This window comes from Electrona antarctica (genome assembly GCF_951216825.1).
Source record: "Electrona antarctica genome assembly, contig: scaffold_51, whole genome shotgun sequence".
Lineage (NCBI taxonomy): Eukaryota > Metazoa > Chordata > Actinopteri > Myctophiformes > Myctophidae > Electrona > Electrona antarctica.
In genome coordinates, this window is record NW_027637067.1 from 503,943 (window position 1) to 524,345 (window position 20,403).

A 20,403-nucleotide genomic window follows, 5' to 3' on the forward strand; every position below is an offset into this window, starting at 1 on the left:
TAGCAGATCTAAAAGCTCACAACCATAACCCCAAATAGCAGATCTACAAGCTCACAACCCTAACCCCAAATAGCAGATCTACAAGCTCATAACCCTAACCCCAAATAGCAGATCTACAAGCTCACAACACTAACCCCAAATAGCAGATCTACAAGCTCACAACCCTAACCCCAAATAGCAGATCTACAAGCTCACAACACTAACCCCAAATAGCAGATCTACAAGCTCACAACACTAACCCCAAATAGCAGATCTACAAGCTCACAACACTAACCCCAAATAGCAGATCTACAAGCTCACAACACTAACCCCAAATATCAGATCTACAAGCTCACAACCCTAACCCCAAATAGCAGATCTACAAGCTCACAACCCTAACCCCAAATAGCAGATGTACAACATGAACATAATTGTTTGTAATTGTTTGAATAAATATGATGCTTTTTTCAGAAAGCTTCTAAATGGGTTAAACAATGTTAAACTCACTTTATGCAAACACATATTTTCTACAATTTACAATTTAGGCATTTAGCAGACGCTCTTAATCCAGAGCGATTTACATTAAGCAAGAACAAAAAAGCATGGGGATACATCACATATATAAAATGCATTTATCATGAAACATGCGTAAGCTAAGAACGTGCTATGACTACATACAATGCAATTATTGTGCTGTCTACATGACATGCTATAAGTCTGTTTCAAATGCTATCTAAGTCTAAAAAGTGCTAAGGGGGTAGGGTAAGTGCTATGGGCCATGATGGAGTGAAAAGGTGGGTCTTCAGACTACGGCGGAAGATTGGGAGTGATGCTGCAGTTCTGAAGTGCATTCCACAGTTTTGGAACCAGAAGGGAGAAGAGTTTGGGACGTGTGGAGCGTTGTCCCGGTGTTTTTAGTGAGGGTATACTTCCAGCTTTCCTGCGTTGGCTGATCTGAGTCTGAGTTTCTATAACATAATTTATGTTCAAATGGAAACGCATGTATTCTCTATAGAGATGATGGTTATAGAGCGTCGCAGTCCCGCCACCCTTTCATGACGACGCCAGGCCCGCCCCCTTTCATGACGACACCAGGCCCGCCCCCTTTCATGACGACGCCAGGCCCCACCCCCTTTCATGACGACACCAGGCCCAGGAAATGAACCCCAATGCATTTTCCTCATAGACATTTCACAGTATTTATTTAAAGACCTTTTAAGTGTCGTACGAAGCCAACTCGAGTCGTGACAAATCATGACAACAAACAAAATATTTTGGACCAAACAAATAATTACAAAGAAGAAAAACAACAAAAAAAGTGTTGTAACCTGCCGTTTTTTTCTACTTTCTAATTATTTGTAGGCCTGCCTGCCTGCCTGCCTTCCTGCCTGTCTGTCTGCCTGTCTCACACACAGAGCACTTAGCGCTCCATGGTGTGACATGTTGTTTAACAACGTCTGATGTTTGTTTAACCGCTAATGGCTTCTGTAGCTACACCTAGCTAGCATAATGCACCGTGTGTGTGTGTGTGTGTGTGTGTGTGTGTGTGTGTGTGTGTGTGTGTGTGTGTGTGTGTGTGTGTGTGTGTGTGTGTGTGTGCGTGCGTGCGTGCGTGCGTGCGTGCGTGCGTGCGTGCGTGCGTGCGTGTATGCGCGCGCGCGCGTGTGTGTGTGTGTGTGTGTGTGTGTGTGTGTGTGTGTGTGTGTGTGTGTGTGTGTGTGTGTGTGTGTGTGTGTGTGCGTGCGTGTGTATGCGCGCGCACGCGCGCGTGTGTGTGTATGCGTGTGCGTATGTTAATGTGTAAAGGAAGTCTGGCCTGCACCCATTAAACTATGAACAAATCCATTTGTTAAACATGGACTAACAAACTGTTCAGTTCTACCGGTCTGACTCTGGAGATGATCTGTCTTTCCACACACGCACACGCACACACACACACCCACACACACGCACACAGACGCACACATGCACACACACTGAATTTCTGATTGTGACTGTATGTCGCAGTTTACTTCAGTTTGATTCACAGCGACTATCAAAATAATAATCACACCTGTGTGAAGTGAGGGGCGCTACTATATTAAAGTCTAACTCATGTTGATTAGGTGATGTAATGGTGATGTAAAACAAACGGTGCCAACACAAACATTAAACACCATTAACAATAAAGAGACAATATGACGTAATGAGGCACATTATGACGTACGTTTTCCCTTCTCAATAGGCCTACCGTTTACTAAACAAACATTGAACTAAAGACAAACATTAAACTGTTAGTCTCTAAATCACTGTGGAGAGGAGCTAACTGTTAGCCTCTATGAGGAGCTAACTGTTAGCCTCTATAAACCACCAGAGGAGCTATAAGCTAACTGTTAGCCTCTATAAACCACCAGAGGAGCTATAAGCTAACTGTTAGCGGTTACATGTGTTTGGTCCGACGATTCATTGATCCGATACCCCTAACCCCTAACCTAACCATAACCGCAAGCACGGGAGCAGGCGCTAGTCCGAGGTGCGGACGCATGTCGAACCAATGCTCCGTCGGACCATAGTATGCCTCCCACTGTTAGCCTCTATGAGGAGCTAACTGTTAGCCTCTATGAAGAGCCAACTGTTAGCCTCTATGAGGAGCTAAATGTTAGCCTCTATGAAGAGCCAACTGTTAGCCTCTATGAGGAGCTAACTGTTAGCCTCTATGAGGAGCCAACTGTTAGCCTCTATGAAGAGCCAACTGTTAGCCTCTATGAAGAGCCAACTGTTAGCCTCTATGAGGAGCTAACTGTTAGCCTATATGAGGAGCTAACTGTTAGCCTCTATGAGGAGCTAACTGTTAGCCTCTATGAAAAGCAAACTGTTAGCCTCTATGAAGAGCTAACTGTTAGCCTCTATGAGGAGCTAACTGTTAGCCTCTATGAGGAGCTAACTGTTAGCCTCTATAAACCACCAGAGGAGCTATAAGCTAACTATGGAACACATCATAGAAGTCAGTCTGAAATGAGGACTAGTCAGTCAGTCCACAGCAGACCAGGAGACAACCGCTGGGCTTGAGGACCAGGGGACAACCAGGGGACAACCAGGAGACAACCAGGGGACAACCAGGGGACAACCAGGGGACAACCGCTGGGCTTGAGGACCAGGGGACAACCAGGGGACAACCAGGAGACAACCAGGGGACAACCAGGGGACAACCGCTGGGCTTGATGACCAGGGGACAACCAGGGGACAACCAGGGGACAACCGCTGGGCTTGAGGACCAGGGGACAACCAGGGGACAACCGCTGGGCTTGAGGACCAGGGGACAACCAGGAGACAACCACTGGGCTTGAGGACCAGGGGACAACCAGGGGACAACCAGGAGACAACCAGGAGACAACCAGGGGACAACCAGGGGACAACCAGGGGACAACCGCTGGGCTTGAGGACCAGGGGACAACCAGGAGACAACCAGGGGACAACCAGGAGACAACCGCTGGGCTTGAGGACCAGGGGACAACCAGGAGACAACCAGGGGACAACCGCTGGGCTTGAGGACCAGGGGACAACCAGGGGACAACCAGGAGACAACCGCTGGGCTTGAGGACCAGGGGACAACCAGGGGACAACCAGGAGACAACCATGAGACAACCAGGGGACAACCATGAGACAACCAGGGGACAACCATGAGACAACCAGGGGACAACCAGGGGACAACCATGAGACAACCAGGAAACAACCAGGAGACAACCAGGAGACAACCAGGGGACAACCGCTGGGCTTGAGGACCAGGGGACAACCAGGAGACAACCAGGGGACAACCAGGAGACAACCGCTGGGCTTGAGGACCAGGGGACAACCAGGAGACAACCAGGGGACAACCGCTGGGCTTGAGGACCAGGGGACAACCAGGGGACAACCAGGAGACAACCGCTGGGCTTGAGGACCAGGGGACAACCAGGGGACAACCAGGAGACAACCATGAGACAACCAGGGGACAACCATGAGACAACCAGGGGACAACCATGAGACAACCAGGGGACAACCAGGGGACAACCATGAGACAACCAGGAAACAACCATGAGACAACCAGGAGACAACCAGGAGACAACCAGGGGACAACCATGAGACAACCAGGAGACAACCAGGAGACAACCAGGGGACAACCAGGAGACAACCATGAGACAACCAGGAGACAACCAGGAGACAACCAGGAGACAACCGCTGGGCTCGAGGACTTTGAATTCGCTAAATCCATGAACCACCAGCGATGAACGCAATAACTCTAAATCCATAACCAGCACAGATAGGATCAATAACTCTAAATCCATAACCAGCACAGATAGGATCAATAACTCTAAATCCATAACCAGCACAGATAGGATCAATAACTCTAAATCCATAACCAGCACAGATAGGATCAATAACTCTAAATCCATAACCAGCACAGATAGGATCAATAACTCTAAATCCATAACCAGCACAGATAGGATCAATAACTCTAAATCCATAACCAGCACAGATAGGATCAATAACTCTAAATCCATAACCAGCACAGATAGGATCAATAACTCTAAATCCATAACCAGCACAGATAGGAGCAGTAGAAAGTGAATGTCGAAGTGTTTTCAACCAGCAGAGATAGAATCAGTAGTACAGTACAGTACAGTACAGTACAGTACAGTACAGTACAGTACAGTACAGTACAGTACAGTACAGTACAGTACAGTGCAGTACAGTACAGTGCAGTACAGTACAGTACAGTACAGTACAGTACAGTACAGTACAGTACAGCTGGGTTCTCAACGTTTTTGGCCGGGGACCCCCGAAAATGCTTTGGCAACGTCTCGGGACCCCCGCCCCGCCCACTCCCGTCCCCCAATATAAATTGACTGCTACAATAACCTTAATAATAGAGACAATACACCATGCATAAATACTGAAACCAGATATAATCATTAGGGAAGGTGTATGCATGTACTATGTGTACTATATGTAAACTCTTCATTTCCATTTTACAGCCATTCAGTTGCATTTTTTTTTAAATTATTATTTGGGGACCCCCCAAAATAATTTGGCGACCCCCGAGGAGTCGCGACCCACGGGTTGAGAACCCCTGCAGTGCAGTGCAGTGCAGTGCAGTGCAGTGCAGTTAGAGAACAGAGGCAGTTGGAGCCAACACTCACCACGGTGGGTTTGGTCCTCTGGGTGGGGGGAGGGGGAGGTGGTGGCAGGGTGGAGGTCTGGGGGTCCTCACACACACCCTGCTGGGGTCCTGGGTCCTTTAGGGAGGTCTGGGGGTCCTCACACACACCCTGCTGGGGTCCTGGGTCCTTTAGGGAGGTCTGGGGGTCCTCACACACACCCTGCTGGGGTCCTGGGTCCTTTAGGGAGGTCTGGGGGTCCTCGGACACACCCTGCTGGGGTCCTGGGTCCTTTAGGGAGGTCTGGGGGTCCTCGGACATACTCTGCCTGGGCCCTGGGTCTTTGAATCCACTGGAGGGGGTCTCTGTGGGAACCCCTGGTGACGACACCGTCCCCTCTGCAGGCCCCTCTGCAGGCCCCTCACCGTCTGCAGGCCTGTGTCACATCACAACATTTATACCATAATTTACAATGTATTAATTTATCAGACGCTCTTAATCCAGAGAGATTTACAGTAAGCAAGAACACATGGTGATAAAATACATCACATACTGTACAGAGACAGAACAACACATGGTGATACATCACATACTGTACATAGAGACAGAACAACACATGGTGATACATCACATACTGTACATAGAGACAGAACAACACATGGTGATACATCACATACTGTACATAGAGACAGAACAACACATGGTGATACATCACATACTGTACATAGAGACAGAACAACACATGGTGATACATCACATACTGTACATAGAGACAGAACAACACATGGTGATAAAATACATCACATACATATAAATACCTCCTCTACCCTAAAACAACCCTGGTGACTGTGTGTGATAATAACAGGAACATCATCCTTACCCCTCAGCTCCAACGGGACCCTGTCCCCCTGGTCCCCCGGGGCCCCCCGGAGCCTCGGGGGGAGGAGGAGGAGGAGGAGGAGGGGCAGTCAGCGCCATGACGAAGCGGTCGCTGACCACAGCCTCCTGGGTGGGGGGGGTCTCCTCCAGGCATGGACCACCTGTCACAATACAGTATTTAACACTCCGAGCGGTATAAACGAAGGTCTCCGTCCTATCAAATAATCGCGCTCGTCGCCCGGGGAGGTGATTAACACCTCTAAGTTGACCATTCGTTGTCAAACAAATAATGTGCGATTAATGATTTGAATTATGTTTTGTTTTGCATTTTGGAACGTTACAGTTCGTATTTCAATTTGCACAGGAGCAGATATGACAAATAACCCTAACCCTAACGCATATGACAAACAGGCCCATAACCCTAACCCATATGACAAATAGGACTACCTTAAATATACATACATATACACTTAAATATACCTTAAATATACAAAGAATTCACTGACACATTTAACGCATTTAAAATAATAATCTTTCCAAAAAATTTACAAAACAGTTACAAGCTTACAACACGTGTTCTAGGCTTGTAGATCTGATATTCCTACTGATTTGCGATTATTAGACGATTGTCATAATTACAACAGGCCTACCTCGACCCTGGACATCGGAGGGGGTCCCCAGGAGGGCACCCGGACCCCTACCCAGGACGCAGGGGGTCCCCAGGAGGGGCCCCGGACCCCGACCCAGAACGCAGGGGGTCCCCAGGAGGGTACCAGGACCCCGACCCAGAACGCAGGGGGTCCCCAGGAGGGTACCCGGACCCCGACCCAGGACGCAGGGGGTCCCCAGAGCGGGCCGCACCACCAGAGGTCCGCCTCCTACCTTCCTCTGGTGGTGAGGAGGGGGAGGAGGGCAGATGGGGATGAAGGCAGCAGCGGGCGGTTCGCTGGCGTGGCGGACATGTTTGGATCTTGGTGGTAACGTGGGGGGCTGGGTGGGGGGAGAGAGGGGGGGGTCAGTTGTTTTAGTCGCATTCAGCCACTTCAGACATTTATTTAATTTAACCTTTATATTTAACCAGTAAGGGACCAGTCGAAATTTAGAAAAGGGGGCCCTGGAGGAAAATAGGGGAGGGACATGTCTTATTAATTTTAGTCAGAGGGAGGGTGAGCTAATTTTATTTCGAGTCCAAGGGAGGGTGATCCAATTTTGATAATAAAATAGTCCGGGTTTTATATATATATCTAATACTACAGCTTTTCTGAATTAAAGTACAACTTTGGTCAATGATACCCCTCTGTTGCTTTCACTTGGTTCTTCCCAACAGGACCGGTTTTCATTGTTCTCCGTCAATCATTGTGCTTGGCCTATCCAAGTGTGTAAGTACACAATTCAACCCCCACTTTCCAATAGCTTGCTGCGTTAGACTTCGAGACCATTGTCCACGTTGGCCGTGAGTTCAAGCCTCACAGCGGACAGTTTTTTTTTCGTGATTTTTGCGGTCACTTTATTTTCTCACATATTAAAAACGCTAGCAGATTAAATAAATAATACTCAGGTAAATGTGATATTAATTAATAGGGGAGGGTGATTCCTTTTTGTTTAATCACCTGGGGAGGGGACTGGATTTTTATTTTCATTCACAGGGAGGGTGATGTTATTTTATATAAGGACACATACATTTCCTCCAGGGGTACCCCTATTTAAATTTCGACCGGTCCCTAAAGACACATTGAGACTGATTCTCTTTTATACGTTTTTTTTTTTTTTTTTTAACTTATCTTCATAGAATTAGCCCTTCGCCCAAACCCTAAAACCCAATTCACCCTTTGTCAAGTGCCGCCCCTGGTTCTGCCCCTCTTTGCATGCATTGGTTGCTGTTTCGTGGTTGGACTAAAATCCTCTCTCTCCATCCACTACCATTAAAATAACATGTTTTTCAGTTGCTTCGTGTTGATATTCTGTGAATTCAGTTCTTATTTTAATCTTGGTGTCAGTAAAGAGGAACATCACAGGTGACTGCACGGCATGTTATGTTTGTTTTTAAATATATTTTCCAAAAAATATGTTTTATCAAATTCAACATAAACAAGGCGGAACCAGGGTGGGACAAGGCAGAAAGAGCCTGCTGGTTGGTCCGTCAGGGACCAATCAGAAGGCTGACAAAGGGTGAATTCCAAAGCAAGTTGTAACAGCAACCGTTGCTAAGGATGCTTCCATCTCCTCTAGGGAACAAGTTAGGGAACGAGTTAAGAGCTTCCATCTCCTCTAGGGAACGAGTTAAGAGCTTCCATCTCCTCTAGGGAACGAGTTAAGGATGCTTCCATCTCCTCTAGGGAACGAGTTAAGGATGCTTCCATCTCCTCTAGGGAACGAGTTAAGGATGCTTCCATCTCCTCTAGGGAACGAGTTAAGAGCTTCCATCTCCTCTAGGGAACGAGTTAAGGATGCTTCCATCTCCTCTAGGGAACGAGTTAAGGATGCTTCCATCTCCTCTAGGGAACGAGTTAAGAGCTTCCATCTCCTCTAGGGAACGAGTTAAGGATGCTTCCATCTCCTCTAGGGAACGAGTTAAGGATGCTTCCATCTCCTCTAGGGTACGAGTTAAGGATGCTTCCATCTCCACTAGGGAACGAGTTAAGGATGCTTCCATCTCATCTAGGGAACGAGTTAAGGATGCTTCCATCTCCTCTAGGGAACGAGTTAAGAGCTTCCATCTCCTCTAGGGAACGAGTTAAGGATGCTTCCATCTCCTCTAGGGAACGAGTTAAGGATGCTTCCATCTCCTCTAGGGAACGAGTTAAGGATGCTTCCATCTCCTCTAGGGAACGAGTTAAGGATGCTTCCATCTCCTCTAGGGAACGAGTTAAGGATGCTTCCATCTCCTCTAGGGAACGAGTTAAGGATGCTTCCATCTCCTCTAGGGAACGAGTTAAGGATGCTTCCATCTCCTCTAGGGAACGAGTTAAGGATGCTTTCATCTCCTCTAGGGAACGAGTTAAGGATGCTTCCATCTCCTCTAGGGAACGAGTTAAGGATGCTTCCATCTCCTCTAGGGAACGAGTTAAGGATGCTTTCATCTCCTCTAGGGAACGAGTTAAGGATGCTTCCATCTCCTCTAGGGAACGAGTTAAGGATGCTTCCATCTCCTCTAGGGAACGAGTTAAGGATGCTTCCATCTCCTCTAGGGAACGAGTTAAGAGCTTCCATCTCCTCTAGGGAACGAGTTAAGGATGCTTCCATCTCCTCTAGGGAACGAGTTAAGGATGCTTCCATCTCCTCTAGGGAACGAGTTAAGGATGCTTCCATCTCCTCTAGGGAACGAGTTAAGGATGATTCCATCTCCTCTAGGGAACGAGTTAAGGATGCTTCCATCTCCTCTAGGGAACAGGATGCTTCCATCTCCTCTAGGGAACGAGTTAAGGATGCTTCCATCTCCTCTAGGGAACGAGTTAAGGATGCTTCCATCTCCTCTAGGGAACGAGTTAAGAGCTTCCATCTCCTCTAAGGAACGAGTTAAGGATGCTTCCATCTCCTCTAGGGAACGAGTTAAGAGCTTCCATCTCCTCTAGGGAACGAGTTAAGGATGCTTCCATCTCCTCTAGGGAACGAGTTAAGGATGCTTCCATCTCCTCTAGGGAACGAGTTAAGGATGCTTCCATCTCCTCTAGGGTACGAGTTAAGGATGCTTCCATCTCCTCTAGGGAACGAGTTAAGAGCTTCCATCTCCTCTAGGGAACGAGTTAAGGATGCTTCCATCTCCTCTAGGGTACGAGTTAAGGATGCTTCCATCTCCTCTAGGGAACGAGTTAAGAGCTTCCATCTCCTCTAGGGAACGAGTTAAGGATGCTTCCATCTCCTCTAGGGAACGAGTTAAGGATGCTTCCATCTCCTCTAGGGAACGAGTTAAGGATGCTTCCATCTCCTCTAGGGAACGAGTTAAGGATGCTTCCATCTCCTCTAGGGAACGAGTTAAGGATGCTTCCATCTCCTCTAGGGAACGAGTTAAGAGCTTCCATCTCCTCTAGGGAACGAGTTAAGGATGCTTCCATCTCCTCTAGGGAACGAGTTAAGGATGCTTCCATCTCCTCTAGGGAACGAGTTAAGGATGCTTCCATCTCCTCTAGGGAACGAGTTAAGGATGCTTCCATCTCCTCTAGGGAACAAGTTAAGGATGCTTCCATCTCCTCTAGGGAACGAGTTAAGGATGCTTCCATCTCCTCTAGGGAACGAGTTAAGGATGCTTCCATCTCCTCTAGGGAACGAGTTAAGGATGCTTCCATCTCCTCTAGGGAACGAGTTAAGGATGCTTCCATCTCCTCTAGGGAACGAGTTAAGGATGCTTCCATCTCCTCTAGGGAACGAGTTAAGGATGCTTCCATCTCCTCTAGGGAACGAGTTAAGGATGCTTCCATCTCCTCTAGGGAACGAGTTAAGGATGCTTCCATCTCCTCTAGGGAACGAGTTAAGAGCTTCCATCTCCTCTAGGGAACGAGTTAAGGATGCTTCCATCTCCTCTAGGGAACGAGTTAAGGATGCTTCCATCTCCTCTAGGGAACGAGTTAAGGATGCTTCCATCTCCTCTAGGGAACGAGTTAAGGATGCTTCCATCTCCTCTAGGGAACGAGTTAAGGATGCTTCCATCTCCTCTAGGGAACGAGTTAAGGATGCTTTCATCTCCTCTAGGGAACGAGTTAAGGATGCTTCCATCTCCTCTAGGGAACGAGTTAAGGATGCTTCCATCTCCTCTAGGGAACGAGTTAAGGATGCTTCCATCTCCTCTAGGGAACGAGTTAAGGATGCTTTCATCTCCTCTAGGGAACGAGTTAAGGATGCTTCCATCTCCTCTAGGGAACGAGTTAAGGATGCTTCCATCTCCTCTAGGGAACGAGTTAAGGATGCTTCCATCTCCTCTAGGGAACGAGTTAAGAGCTTCCATCTCCTCTAGGGAACGAGTTAAGGATGCTTCCATCTCCTCTAGGGAACGAGTTAAGGATGCTTCCATCTCCTCTAGGGAACGAGTTAAGGATGCTTCCATCTCCTCTAGGGAACGAGTTAAGGATGCTTCCATCTCCTCTAGGGAACGAGTTAAGGATGATTCCATCTCCTCTAGGGAACGAGTTAAGGATGCTTCCATCTCCTCTAGGGAACGAGTTAAGAGCTTCCATCTCCTCTAGGGAACGAGTTAAGGATGCTTCCATCTCCTCTAGGGAACGAGTTAAGGATGCTTCCATCTCCTCTAGGGAACGAGTTAAGGATGCTTCCATCTCCTCTAGGGTACGAGTTAAGGATGCTTCCATCTCCTCTAGGGAACGAGTTAAGAGCTTCCATCTCCTCTAGGGAACGAGTTAAGGATGCTTCCATCTCCTCTAGGGTACGAGTTAAGGATGCTTCCATCTCCTCTAGGGAACGAGTTAAGAGCTTCCATCTCCTCTAGGGAACGAGTTAAGGATGCTTCCATCTCCTCTAGGGAACGAGTTAAGGATGCTTCCATCTCCTCTAGGGAACGAGTTAAGGATGCTTCCATCTCCTCTAGGGAACGAGTTAAGGATGCTTCCATCTCCTCTAGGGAACGAGTTAAGGATGCTTCCATCTCCTCTAGGGAACGAGTTAAGAGCTTCCATCTCCTCTAGGGAACGAGTTAAGGATGCTTCCATCTCCTCTAGGGAACGAGTTAAGGATGCTTCCATCTCCTCTAGGGAACGAGTTAAGGATGCTTCCATCTCCTCTAGGGAACGAGTTAAGGATGCTTCCATCTCCTCTAGGGAACGAGTTAAGGATGCTTTCATCTCCTCTAGGGAACGAGTTAAGGATGCTTCCATCTCCTCTAGGGAACGAGTTAAGGATGCTTCCATCTCCTCTAGGGAACGAGTTAAGGATGCTTCCATCTCCTCTAGGGAACGAGTTAAGGATGCTTCCATCTCCTCTAGGGAACGAGTTAAGGATGCTTCCATCTCCTCTAGGGAACGAGTTAAGGATGCTTTCATCTCCTCTAGGGAACGAGGATTAATCCCCTAGGATTAAAATATTAATTATTTTTAAATTGAAGAAGTGTGTTTTACATTTTAAACTTTAGTTATAGAGGGCAAGTATAATGTTTTACATTTTAAACTTTAGTTACAGTATAGTATAGTATAGTATAGTATAGTATAGTATAGTATAGTATAGTATAGTATAGTATAGTATAGTATAGTATAGTATAGTTCTAGAGGGCAAGTATAATGTTTTAAGCCATATAAGTATTTTCGCCCAGGGTTCCTTTTAAGGCATCCTTAAGGGTCCTCACACGTCCTAGCGCATCCTCAATAATACGGGGCGAGATAAGAATATTCTGAATTTTTTCCTTTTTTGTATTTGTCAGTTCGTCTTTCGGCTACTGTATGCTACACTCTAGGCAACTGTTAGCTTACCATTGATTTAGCTGTTAGCGTGGCGGAAAGAATGACTCGTCTCTCCTAATTCAGGGCGCTCTCCGTGGTGTTGAACGGATCGATATACTGGCGCTTCATTTCTGGTCCTCATCTGTCTCTCCCGCAAAATATGAACGCTTTTTGGATCATATATCGTATAAATTAAAACGATCGCAATGTAAGCTAGCTATGTAAAGTAAACTTTTTTAGTGGATTGTTTCCGGGTCGTGGGTTTCCGAGTAAAAGCGGCCATGTCTTTCCGGCACCCCAGAGCTCCTATTTTGAAGGACTTCCGGCACTGATTGTGTTAAGGCATCAGGGGATGTGGTGGAGTTCTGACCACTGAGAAACAACGGCGGTCAGATTAATTAATCCTACAGTCTAAGAGTTAAGAATAATATCTTTTAAATGTTATTTCATATATTTTATATATATTTGTCAGAAAGCGTCACTGGAGTTAATATTTTTGGTCACCTGTGTTGCGATTGGCTCCGGTTCCCATAACTCCTCCCTCTGCTCGCTGCTGATTGGCTGCGGTTCCCATAACTCCTCCCTCCGCTGGCTGATGATTGGCTCGCTGCTGGCGGGCAGGAGGAAGTGACCACGGTGATCCAGCTCGCCAATTGGCTCATCGAGCTGGTGACCTTTGAACTGGGCGTGGCCGTCGCTCTGGGGGAGGGGCGTGGTCCAAGAAGGTTATCATTGTTAACGAAAATAAAACAAAACAAAACATTTCCGTTAACCCATTCTATAAACTTTGAAGCAAGGGCGCCCTGGAGGATGCCTCCGTACAATATTCTAAACTTCTCGAAATGTACAGAAACAAGGCCATTTATGAGGATATTTCTCGCGTAATGGTAGAGAACGGCTACACGCGGTCCTAACTGCAATGTGAGATTGTTGTTGGTTAAAATAGAAAGGAGAGCTCGTAGTCCCGATGCCAAAAACCCTTTTTATTTTATTGTATAATAATGTTTTAGCATCGGGACTACGAGCTGTGCGACCTCTCCTTTCTATTTTAAAGTTTGTCTCCCGTGGTCAGCACCTCCCTACTGTGTGTCTCCCGTGGTCAGCACCTCCCTACTGTGTGTCTCCCGTGGTCAGCACCTCCCTACTGTGTGTCTCCCGTGGTCAGCACCTCCCTACTGTGTGCGCTCCTAACTTTTTTGTTAGATTGTTGTTGGTTACCACGGTAACCAAAGCAGATATGGCGATGCAGGGCGGCTTTGCGTTGAGTTGTTAGAATCAGTCTGAATGCACAGAACGGATCTGGTCACTTGCAAACGGTAGTCGACGAAATCAACACTGGTGTGAGAGCCCTCGTTGGCCCCTGGGGTCACTCAGAGACTAACCTTGGTGTGGCCCCTGGGGGCGTGGCCCCTGGGGTCACTCAGAGACTAACCTTGGTGTGGCCCCTGGGGGCGTGGCCCCTGGGGTCACTCAGAGACTAACCTTGGTGTGGCCCCTGGGGGCGTGGCCCCTGGGGTCACTCAGAGACTAACCTTGGTGTGGCCCCTGGGGGCGTGGCCCCTGGGGTCACTCAGAGACTAACCTTGGTGTGGCCCCTGGGGTCACTCAGACTAACCTTGGTGTGGCCCCTGGGGGCGTGGCCCCTGTGGTCACTCGGAGACTAACCTTGGTGTGGCCCCTGGGGTCACTCAGAGACTAACCTTGGTGTGGCCCCTGGGGGCGTGGCTCCTGGGGTCACTCAGAGACTAACCTTGGTGTGGCCCCTGGGGGCGTGGCCCCTGGGGTCACTCAGAGACTAACCTTGGTGTGGCCCCTGGGGGCGTGGCCCCTGGGGTCACTCAGAGACTAACCTTGGTGTGGCCCCTGGGGGCGTGGCCCCTGGGGTCACTCAGAGACTAACCTTGGTGTGGCCCCTGGGGGCGTGGCCCCTGGGGTCACTCAGAGACTAACCTTGGTGTGGCCCCTGGGGTCACTCAGACTAACCTTGGTGTGGCCCCTGGGGGCGTGGCCCCTGTGGTCACTCGGAGACTAACCTTGGTGTGGCCCCTGGGGTCACTCAGAGACTAACCTTGGTGTGGCACCTGGGGGCGTGGCTCCTGGGGTCACTCAGAGACTAACCTTGGTGTGGCCCCTGGGGGCGTGGCTCCTGGGGTCACTCAGAGACTAACCTTGGTGTGGCCCCTGGGGGCGTGGCCCCTGGGGTCACTCAGAGACTAACCTTGGTGTGGCCCCTGGGGGCGTGGCCCCTGGGGTCACTCAGAGACTAACCTTGGTGTGGCCCCTGGGGGCGTGGCCCCTGGGGTCACTCAGAGACTAACCTTGGTGTGGCCCCTGGGGGCGTGGCCCCTGGGGTCACTCAGAGACTAACCTTGGTGTGGCCCCTGGGGTCACTCAGAGACTAACCTTGGTGTGGCCCCTGGGGGCGTGGCCCCTGGGGTCACTCAGAGACTAACCTTGGTGTGGCCCCTGGGGGCGTGGCCCCTGGGGTCACTCAGAGACTAACCTTGGTGTGGCCCCTGGGGTCACTCAGACTAACCTTGGTGTGGCCCCTGGGGGCGTGGCCCCTGGGGTCACTCTGAGACTAACCTTGGTGTGGCCCCTGGGGTCACTCAGAGACTAACCTTGGTGTGGCCCCTGGGGGCGTGGCCCCTGGGGTCACTCGGAGACTAACCTTGGTGTGGCCCCTGGGGTCACTCAGACTAACCTTGGTGTGGCCCCTGGGGGCGTGGCCCCTGGGGTCACTCGGAGACTAACCTTGGTGTGGCCCCTGGGGTCACTCAGACTAACCTTGGTGTGGCCCCTGGGGGCGTGGCCCCTGGGGTCACTCAGAGACTAACCTTGGTGTGGCCCCTGGGGGCGTGGCCCCTGGGGTCACTCGGAGACTAACCTTGGCGTGGCCCCTGGGGTCACTCAGACTAACCTTGGTGTGGCCCCTGGGGTCACTCGGAGACTAACCTTGGTGTGGCCCCTGGGGGCGTGGCCCCTGGGGTCACTTGGAGACTAACCTTGGCGTGGCCCCTGGGGGCGTGGCCCCTGGGGTAACTCAGAGACTAACCTTGGCGTGGCCCCTGGGGTCACTCAGAGACTAACCTTGGTGTGGCCCCTGGGGGCGTGGCCCCTGGGGTCACTCGGAGACTAACCTTGGTGTGGCCCCTGGGGTCACTCAGATACTAACCTTGGTGTGGCCCCTGGGGGCGTGGCCCCTGGGGTCACTCAGAGACTAACCTTGGTGTGGCCCCTGGGGGCGTGGCCCCTGGGGTCACTCGGAGACTAACCTTGGTGTGGCCCCTGGGGTCACTTGGAGACTAACCTTGGCGTGGCCCCTGGGGGCGTGGCCCCTGGGGTCACTCAGAGACTAACCTTGGTGTGGCCCCTGGGGGCGTGGCCCCTGGGGTCACTCGGAGACTAACCTTGGTGTGGCCCCTGGGGTCACTCAGAGACTAACCTTGGCGTGGCCCCTGGGGACGTGGCCCCTGGGGTCACTCAGAGACTTCTGCCTGGGTGTCTTGCTGCCGTTGAGACGTTCCCCGCGGGCGACCGCCCGCCGCGTGGTCACGCCCCCATCGCCCGCGATGCCGCGGCTCACGTCCTCTGCGTCGCGCAGGCCGCCGTCGCTGCTGCCGCTCACCGATAGGTCACTGCTGGCCGCTCTGCTGCTCACCGATAGGTCACTGGCTGCTGTGTTGTCCGCCCCCGCGCATTCCGACAGGCCGGTTCCACCGGCCGCGGAGGAGGAGGGGGAGGAGTCAGCTGGAGACACGCCTCCTTTAAAGGGAAACTTTGTAAGTGTATTTCTGATCTGCGTACAAACACTCCCCACTGTGTGCGTGTTTTATATATATATATATATATATATATATATATATATATATATATATATACATACACGTGTATGTGTGTGTGTGTGTGTGTGTGTGTGTGTGTGTGTACCCAGCTCCACGGAGCAGAAAGCGTTGTTGTTGCCCTCGTCGGCCAGCGGGCGGTGCCACTGAGGCATGGGGTCACTTTGGGAATCTGCCTTCACCGCGTCTACGCTGCTGCCGTTACTGCAGTCTGAGCCTGTACAATAGCATGGTTAGCATGGTTAGCATGGTTCAATAGCATGGTTAGCATGGTTAGCCTGGTTCACTAGCATGGTTAGCATGGTTCACTAGCATTGTTAGCATGGTTCAATAGCATGGTTAGCATGGTTAGCCTGGTTCACTAGCATGGTTAGCATGGTTATTAGCATGGTTCAAAAGGTTCAATAGCATATGGTTCGCCTGGTTCAATAGCATGGTTAACATGGTTCACTAGCATGGTTAGCCTGGTTCAATAGCATGGTTAGCATGGTTCACTAGCATGATTAGCATGGTTATTAGCATGGTTAGCATGGTTCAATAGCATGGTTAGCATGGTTATTAGCATGGTTAGCCTGGTTCAATAGCATGGTTAGCATGGTTAGCCTGGTTCAATAGCATGGTTAGCCTGGTTCAATAGCATGGTTAGCATGTTTACTAGCATGGTTAGCCTGGTTCACTAGCATGGTTATTAGCATAATTAGCATGGTTATTAGCATGGTGAGCATGGTTCAATAGCATGGTTAGCATGGTTCACTAGCATGGTTAGCCTGGATCAATAGCATGGTTAGCATGGTTCAATAGCATGATTAGCATGGTTGTTAGCATGGTTCAATAGCATGGTTATTAGCATGGTTAGCCTGGTGTGGCAGCGGTGGCCGAACGGATAGCGGCGCGGTCTAGATACCGGAAGGTTCCCAGTTCGAATCAGCCGTCCGACACGTTAAAATTACCACCGCTGAAATGCCCTTGAACAAGGCATCAACCACTACGATGAAATGTGTTCTATGAGCAGGGCCTGGCTGGAAACAAGTTCTTGAGCTTAGCCCAGATACCCTGGGTAAATATAGATTTCATTTCATTTCATTTCATTTCATTTCATTTCATTTCATTTCATTTCATTTTGGTTCAATAGCAAGGTTAGCATGATTATTAGCATGGTTAGCATGGTTAATAACATGCAGATGATTATGAATGAAAACTGGACATGCAAATGCAAATAAAACGTACATTTCTGTTTGCGTTGGTGTGAACGACGATGCTAACTGTGTCTGTCTCGTACCTGTAACTCTGGTGGTGTGATAAAGCTAATGCTAAATGTGCCAGGCTCATACCTGCTGCGCTGTTGTTACCGGACGAGAACTTGCGTCGGCGGCGGGTGGCGCTCGAGGTGGGAGGGGCTTCCAGGCCCGCTGCCCCCTGCTGGGAGGCGGAGGTACTGCGGGGCGTCTGGTTACCGTCCATGATGATGCAATCACTGTCAGCCCTGAGAGGAGGGGTTAAAACATTAGGGGGAGTGGTTAAACAATTAGGGATCAACAGTTTTTCCACAGATTTCGCAAAAACTTCACTCCCCCTAGTGTGTCAACAGACAGTTAAACTAGCATGTTGTTCAACATGCTAACAGTTCAACTAGCATGTTGTTCAACTAGCATATTGTTCAACATGCTAACAGTTCATGCTAACATTTCAACTAGCATGTTGTTCAACTAGTATGTTGTTCAACATGCTAACAGTTTATGCTAACAGTTCAACTAGCATGTTGTTCAATACGCTAACAGTTAAACTAGTATGTTGTTCAACATGCTAACAGTTCATGCTAACAGTTCAACTAGCATGTTGTTCAACTAGTATGTTGTTCAACACGCTAACAGTTCAACTAGCATGTTGTTCAACACGCTAACAGTTCAACTAGCATGTTGTTCAACACGCTAACAGTTCAACTAGTATGTTGTTCAACACGCTAACAGTTCAACTAGCATGTTGTTCAACATGCTAACAGTTCAACTAGCATGTTGCTAGTGAAAAGAAGAGTCACTCCTCGACACTAGAGGAACTCTATCTATTGAGGGAATCTGAATAGTACATACCATAGAACACCTTGGAATCTGAATAGTACATACCATAGAACACCTTGGCAAATGACCCCCCACCCCCCCATTTGTCACTGAAGTTCTCACACAGCACATCTGTACCTGAGAGACGGACGTGGAGCTGCGTTGGGGGTAGCCGTAGCTTTGGGTGTAGCCTTAGCGTTGGGGGTATCCTTAGCGTTGGGGGTAGCCTTAGCGTTGGGGGTATCCTTAGCGTTGGGTGTAGCCTTAGCGTTGGGGGTATCCTTAGCGTTGGGGGTAGCCGTAGCGTTGGGTGTAGCCTTAGCGTTGGGGGTATCCTTAGCGTTGGGGGTAGCCGTAGCGTTGGGGGTAGCCTTAGCGTTGGGGGTATCCTTAGCGTTGGGGGTAGCCGTAGCGTTGGGGGTATCCTTAGCGTTGGGGGTATCCGTAGCGTTGGGGGTAGCCTTAGCGTTGGGGGTAGCCTTAGCGTTGGGGGTAGCCTTAGCGTTGGGGGTAGCCTTAGCGTTGGGGGTATCCTTAGTGTTGGGGGTATCCGTAGCGTTGGGCGTATCCTTAGCGTTGGGCGTAGACATATCGTTGTCCTCTGTCTTCTGTTCCGTCAGGCCGTCTGTCTGGTGGAGCGCGGACTGCTTCCAGACGGTCACGGGCTGCCCCAGAACGTCCCTGGCCCCTCTGCCCGGGGGCCACGAAACATGGTCCCTGGCCCCTGGCCCCTGGCCCCCCCGAAGGAGGCCGTGGCAGGGCGGGTCGCCCAACTCTGGCTCCTCGGTCACGATGCCCTCGTCCGTCAGACTGGAGTCGTCTCGTTCTTCTGCCGAACGCTCCCTGGGTAATGTTTAGTGGGTAGTGGGTAATAGTTGATCAACTATTTACACCATACATTTTACTACTTCTTTGGAAAATGGAAACATGGAACATGGAAACAATTGATTATGCAAAAATAAATTGTGATTATCTCACACAAGTGTGATTAAGAGATGATTATTGTACCTGTGGGGGTCCCTGTGGGGGTCCCTGTGGAGGTCTCTCTCCACATCTCTGTGTAGATCTCTCTGGAGCAAAGGAAAGAAAACGTCATTTTGGTGAAGGTAGGTTTTAGATCTGTGACACGCCTCATGAGCCTCCGATTAATTTAGATTATTTTTGTTTATTTTGAAAATTAAAATTAATGAATTAGCTTATCTTAGCTTATCTTAGCTTATCTTAGCTTATCTTAGCTTATCTTAGCTTATCTTAGCTTATCTTAGCTTATTTTAGATTATTTTAGCTTAGTTTAGCTGATTTCTAAAATATAAATGTGAGTGTATTTTCCAGAGAATATTTATATATTATGTATACCGCTACACAGGCTAACTAACTCGTCCAAAGTCGTCGGGGGCAAATAATGAGTAAAGTGAAATGTAGCCTGGCCCAGCCAGCATGCTTTCTGGTCTAGAGGGGCGGGTAGCCTGGCCCAGCCAGCATGCTTTCTGGTCTAGAGGGGCGGGTAGCCTGGCCCAGCCAGCGTGCTTTCTGGTCTAGAGGGGCGGGTAGCCTGGCCCAGCCAGCATGCTTTCTGGTCTAGAGGGGCGGGTAGCCTGGCCAAGCCAGCGTGCTTTCTGGTCTAGAGGGGCGGGTAGCCTGGCCCAGCCAGCGTGCTTTCTGGTCTAGAGGGGCGGGTAGCCTGGCCCAGCCAGCGTGCTTTCTGGTCTAGAGGGGCGGGTGGTAGCCTGGCCCAGCCATCATGCTTTCTGGTCTAGAGGGGCGGGTGGTAGCCTGGCCCAGCCAGCATGCTTTCTGGTCTAGAGGGGCGGGTGGTAGCCTGGCCCAGCCAGCATGCTTTCTGGTCTAGAGGGGCGGGTGGTAGCCTGGCCCAGCCAGCGTGCTTTCTGGTCTAGAGGGGCAGGTAGCCTGGCCCAGCCAGCATGCTTTCTGGTCTAGAGGGGCGGGTGGTAGCCTGGCCCAGCCAGCATGCTTTCTGGTCTAGAGGGGCGGGTGGTAGCCTGGCCCAGCCAGCATGCTTTCTGGTCTAGAGGGGCGGGTGGTAGCCTGGCCCAGCCAGCGTGATTTCTGGTCTAGAGGGGCGGGTAGCCTGGCCCAGCCAGCATGCTTTCTGGTCTAGAGGGGCGGGTAGCCTGGCCCATCAAAATAAAAG

The 20,403-nt window shown here is 49.9% G+C and overlaps 1 protein-coding gene across 1 annotated transcript in view; it reads right to left on the minus strand.

Annotated features, from left to right (window-relative positions):
- The window catches only part of LOC306919198 (uncharacterized protein), a gene marked incomplete at its 3' end in the record, with an annotated part of 69,935 nt that overhangs the window by 25,038 nt on the left and 24,494 nt on the right, over positions 1-20,403 (minus strand). The window contains exons 9-17 of the mRNA XM_079532019.1: positions 19,260-19,321; positions 18,390-19,094; positions 17,529-17,680; positions 16,286-16,414; positions 15,801-16,120; positions 12,860-13,054; positions 6,626-6,965; positions 5,977-6,136; positions 5,139-5,532 (exon numbers count right to left, since the gene is read on the minus strand). Coding sequence (XP_079388145.1) covers positions 5,139-5,532; positions 5,977-6,136; positions 6,626-6,965; positions 12,860-13,054; positions 15,801-16,120; positions 16,286-16,414; positions 17,529-17,680; positions 18,390-19,094; positions 19,260-19,321 — 2,457 coding nt within the window. The remainder of the gene's footprint in view (positions 1-5,138; positions 5,533-5,976; positions 6,137-6,625; positions 6,966-12,859; positions 13,055-15,800; positions 16,121-16,285; positions 16,415-17,528; positions 17,681-18,389; positions 19,095-19,259; positions 19,322-20,403) is intronic.